The sequence below is a fragment of the Cryptomeria japonica genome, chromosome 11 (genome assembly GCF_030272615.1).
Source record: "Cryptomeria japonica chromosome 11, Sugi_1.0, whole genome shotgun sequence".
Taxonomy (NCBI): domain Eukaryota; kingdom Viridiplantae; phylum Streptophyta; class Pinopsida; order Cupressales; family Cupressaceae; genus Cryptomeria; species Cryptomeria japonica.
This window is the reverse complement of record NC_081415.1, coordinates 68,878,960-68,884,384: the sequence shown is the minus strand read 5'-3', so window position 1 is coordinate 68,884,384 and position 5,425 is coordinate 68,878,960. Positions and strand designations below refer to the sequence as shown.

At 38.9% G+C, this 5,425-nt stretch overlaps 1 protein-coding gene across 1 annotated transcript; it reads right to left on the bottom strand.

The window, feature by feature from the left end:
- Positions 1-299: 299 nt before the first annotated feature.
- LOC131859748 (L-type lectin-domain containing receptor kinase IX.1-like) lies at positions 300-2,661 on the bottom strand. The gene has a single exon (XM_059213771.1). The coding sequence runs from the start codon at positions 2,595-2,597 to the stop codon at positions 567-569; it is 2,031 nt and encodes a 676-aa protein (XP_059069754.1). The 5' UTR covers positions 2,598-2,661; the 3' UTR covers positions 300-566.
- Positions 2,662-5,425: the final 2,764 nt, after the last annotated feature.

The following is a 5,425-nucleotide window of genomic DNA, read 5'->3' as shown; positions in this document are numbered from 1 at the left end:
ATATTGTTCTTGACAATCTGCTTTTCTTTTAATAATGGCAATCTTTGGCAAATCTTGAAGTTTGCTTACCTTCAAATTGCACACGCATGATTTATTTGATTTTTCCTACAAATTCTTAACTCTTCCGTGGATCCTTTCTACTCTGTTCTGACCCCAATTGTAAATTTGAAAACTCAAAGAATATAATCACAAGCTTCTACAGCAGACGCAAATTCAATATGAATTCTGAAAACAAGGTAACTAACATACAGAAAATACAATTTGATTTCAGACAAGAACCTCTCTATTCAATCAACTTCTCTGATGGATTACATTTTGCAGATCACATATCAAACATCATAATTAAGCAGTATTTAATAGAGGTTGCAGCCTCAATTCATAGCAACAATCATGCATTGCACAGCTATTTCAAACTGGGAGATGAACGACGAAACAAAGTCTGTTACCTAAAATTAGCGATAAATCTTTATTTAGTCATAACTGTCCCATTCCATGGACAAAATAAAAGTTACTAAGAAAACAAACTGAAGACTAGCATCGATTTTGCAAACAATTCAATGCATTGATCATAAGGACCTGGACGTATTTCGATTGGAGCTGGATGATACCGACGCAGCACCAATACTCACAGGGTCCAATGGAGGAGAGAAAGTTTTACTTGTGTCGTACAAACTTAAAGGGACAGAGGGCAATTCAACATCGAATCTTAAAATTTTCATCACATATCTCATTTCCGGTCTTGCTTTCGGTTCCTGCTGACAGCACAACAATCCAACGACCATGAGCCTCTGCATTTCTTCTTCATTGAAGTTTCCACCGAGCCTTTTATCAGCCGCATCCAGAAGCTTTCCCTGTTTATACAAATCCCAAACCCATTCTACCACTCTGCAATTGTGTTCAGATAACCTCAAGTCAACAGGCCGCCTTCCGCAGGCAATTTCCAGAGCCACGACACCAAAGCTGAAAACATCCGATTCTGGACTTGTCTTTCCTGCCACTGCACATTCTGGCGCTAAATACCCCAAAGTTCCTCCAGGTGATGTTGTGTGAGAAGCAGGGCCATCGTGTTTCACTATTCTGGCCAGACCAAAATCTCCCAGCTTGGCATTGAGACTAGAATCCAATATCACGTTGCTGGTCTTCACATCTCTGTGCACAATACAATTGTCCAACTCGTCGTGAAGGTACACAAGAGCAGAGGCTATGTCACAAGAAATTCTGTACCGTTGGTCCCAATCCAAAGGCTCCTTCTCCTCATCGAATAAGTGCTTGTCCAGGCTTCCGTTTGGCAGGAACTCATAAACCAGGAGCAACTCGCTGCTTTCATGGCACCACCCCAAGAGCTGGATCAGGTTACGGTGTCTCAGCCTGCTGATGATAGTGACCTCTGAAACATATTCCCTTTTGCCCTGTCTAGATCCAGGGGATATTCTTTTCACTGCCACAACCTCATTTGTGCCGGGCAAAATGCCTCTGTAGACGCCTCCGAAGCCGCCTTCTCCTAGCTTTAGGTTTTCACTGAAACTATGAGTGGCAGTGCTGAGGTCAGCATAGGAGAAGCTGCGGGGACGCTGAGCAAACTGTTCCTCCAATTCCACATATCTTCCCCGAGGGCACCTGTTTTGCCTGGTTTTGAAATAATAGTACCACAAAACGAATAAAAATCCGCAGACGGCAAGTAAGCAGACAGAGAGAGCTATAAAAATGGCATTTGTTCTACTTAAACTGGAAATGTTTTGCCCCGTTTTTGAACTGGGAATGTCTTGCACTGGGCTTGAGCTGGGAATTTCGGAAGAAGTAAAACTCCAAGTGTAGACTATGTGACTCTCAGAGGTTGGAAGCTGCGATGAGCGGGTGGAAGAGGAAAACCCCACCCTGACATTCTCCGGAAGAATCTCGCGCAGATTTATGTTGAAACCCAAAATTGGGGTTTCTGGTTTGGAGATATTGTTGCTATTGCCAGAAGGGTTAGATAAGAGAAATACCTCAAGCCGATTCGTTCCGCCATTGTATTCCACCCACGCATCCCAATATAAGCCGTTCTTGAGACTCTGATTTTCAGAATTTTTGCTCAATGGAATTTTGTCGACGGAAACAATGCTATTGATATCAATTCCAATATGGTTGTCGTCCTCATCGAAATGGTCCTTGAACGTGTCAAACTCTACAGCAACTATCTGATTAGATGGCGCTTTATCTGTGCTGTCATTGAAAAGGCCAAGCCACATGCCCGATGATGCCAAGGGCGGTTGAAAGTCGAAGGGCGCCATGAAAACAGCAAGACCACTGCCTGGTGAACTATTATTATTCGCTTTGCCAATGACGAACTGAAAATGTGTAGTGAAATTGGCGACAGCATTTGAAACATTGTTCCAGATGGGAATTGGTTTGTCGTAAGCCGCACAGCCGTAGCTTTTTGGATGAAGGTTAGTGATGTTTCTGGTGAGCATAATGGCATCCTGAGGGGTCCGCTGAAAGCTGGCATCCCTGTAAAATCTGATATCCGTTTGGGGAGGAAAATTAAAATTAACACTCCCCGCAAAACCGACGAAGAAGAGGAGGAGGAGACACAACATTGCAGGATGGAAGTTTCCCATGCGTGCCACCGCTTTTCCAGAAGTTTTTTTGTGATAGACCAACCTCGAACGGTCAGGCTTACAGAGCTACGGTGCTGCTCTCAGCAGTCGGCTGTCAGTCTCCAGGTTAAGTAATCCAACTACCTAAACACATTGGAGGTTTAAATCTATTAAAAAATTATTAATAAATAAACAACACAACAGCTTGCTTTCCATATTAGAGGAACCAAATCCTTTAGAAATCATCATTGCAAAATGCCAACAATCATGCTTAATCATGATTTCAACAAATATTTACGAGGGATTTAATTTTTGAGTGGAAAGTTATGGAATTTGGTTAATGTATTGTAATAGTCTTTGTCTATTTCTTCTTAAGCAGGTGAGAAGAAGAGTCTATAGTGGACCGGGTCCAAGTCTTTGTCTATTTCTTCTTAAGTAGGTGAGAAGAAGAGTCTATAATGGACCGGGTCCAATATTGGAATGGTAGTTGGGCATTTTGTCTTTTAGTGGAGCACAAAGTTAATACTTATTTTCAAAAAAATTTCAATAAATCTAAAAAACAGCTGATTATGTGATGCCACATAAGTGCACCAATAAACATGACTTACTGCACAACTATGACGCAAAGGTAGAGTGGTCCACTATAAGGACCCCAATCTAAGATTATCAAGTTCTATAGGTTTAGAGTGCACACATTTGTATTTATCCTTCTATATATCAAATAATTTTTTATATCAAAATTTTCATTTTTTTATTTTCATTTGTATACTCACAATAGGACTATCATTGCCATCATTATGAGACATTGATAATATATTATGCTATCATGTTGTTATGGACTTAAGGTTATGACTATTGTGGTTGGACTAATGACATATCAAATTTGAGCATGGTACGCTCGATGATAAATTAGATGATAATATACTTATATGTGTCCACATGTGGTTAATTATCTTAATGATCTTGATTAATTGAGTTATGCATGGTCAATTTTATTATTGAAAATTATGATAAAGTTATGTGTTAGGTAGTTATTACTCCTAGTGAGAAACGATAAGTAATGAATGATTGCCATGAAATGTATAGTAGGTGATGATATATGTGATTTTGTTACAACGAGTGTTTTTAAAGTTGCTTTAGCTATAAATGCTATCATTATGAACTAATAGGTGCTTGAGTGTGTAGAATTCCCAAGGCCAAGTGGAGTGGGGAGATGGTGCAGGAGCACCTAGCTTCTTTCCAAGCTTCATTTCATCACAGGTTTGATAGCAAGTTTGATTTTCATTAGTTTTGAGTTGGAAAGTTTGTCCAAGATGTTTTTAAGTTGTTATAGGTTGTTTGGATGAGTTTTGAACTCATTGTGTGGTTTTGGTTTCCTGTTTTCATCATTTTGCTCAAAGTTGCCAGTTTGGAGTTGCCTGGCAAAATGAGGGAAAAAGTGAGTTTTCAATGTGTTTTTGTTTTGAAAGTATTTAGACATGTTTGCTGTTGGTTTTTAGGTGTGAATAGTGTTTCTGGGTGATTTGTAATGTTTGAGGTCAACCTTGCATCATCTAGGCATTAAAAGTTGTCATTTTGGACATGAAAGTGTCAAATTTGAGTGCTCTTGGACATGTACCTGTCCGTACAGGAGGATAACTGACATGTAGAGGTATTTATTCTCTTGTTTGAACCATTGTAAGGGTTGATCATTCAAAGTTATTAAGCATTTTGAAAGTTTGCACTCATTTTACCTTGTTTTCCTCTATGTTTTGACTCCATGTGAACAGCAGTCCATACACTTGATGTACTTGTCCATACTATTTTTGCAAATTCATGTTCTCTTATGCTTCCTGAAGCTTTTCCTTTTGGTGGCATCAAGTTTCATTAAGTTTTGAGTAAAATTATTTCATTTTGACTATTTCACTGCCTTGTCTAGGAAATTGGCAAGGATGCTTGACCAACTTGGCTTCTTGAAGCCCTAAATGTTCATGGATTCCCAAGAACCAGTTGGTCAACTTGTAAGATATGTAAATAAATGCTTTTATTTCAAAAATGCAGGTGCAAGAGTTTTTGTGGCCATGTAGCCCTAGGCAAGTGTGCTATTTGGCTAGGGTCTTTGAAGAAATTTGATGCTTTGCTCTTCTATAGCAAATGCATTTATCAAATGGACAGACTTGCTTTGATGTTTAAGGTTGTATGTCAAGGCAAAGAGGCTTTCTAAGCCATAATGAGGATGATTTCAGTTTTAGTTTGTGAAAAAAATGTAAAAGACAGTGAGTCACTATTTTGGAGTTAATTTCCTTTCACTTGCTTACTCTCCACCATACATTGGAGTTTGTAAAGAATTGTACCTCTCTCTATTTGTTTGCAAACAAGATCAAGGAATGGTTTTTGACCCTGCCCATAGGTCTTGAGGTTGCCAAAGATCAATTAATGATCCTTTAGGCCTGGTTATAATGCCCAACTGGCTGTCACAGTCATTTATGACTGATTTTTGTATTCTTGGTTGATTAGTTTTTGTAATTTTCCTCTTTCAAGTGGTAGGTATGAAAGACATCAAGCATCCAAAGGCAGAGCATTGCTAAAAAAAAAAAGCACAAATCAAACCTTCAAATAAGAATCTTGACAGTGTAAAGTGCAGGTCTAAAGTGAAAAACAGTGAGAAGGCAAAAATGCAGACATAATTTCCTTGACAGTGAACAACTCTTTGTTTGTAATTGCCTAATGCCTTTTGTGCAAGGCTAATGTGATTCTTTTGTGTTTCTAATGATAGATGAATTCACATGATTTGAATGTATTTGGGTACTCATGTAACTGATGTGTTTGTAGACAACAAGAATGGAAAAGTTGTCAATGTTGCATACTCC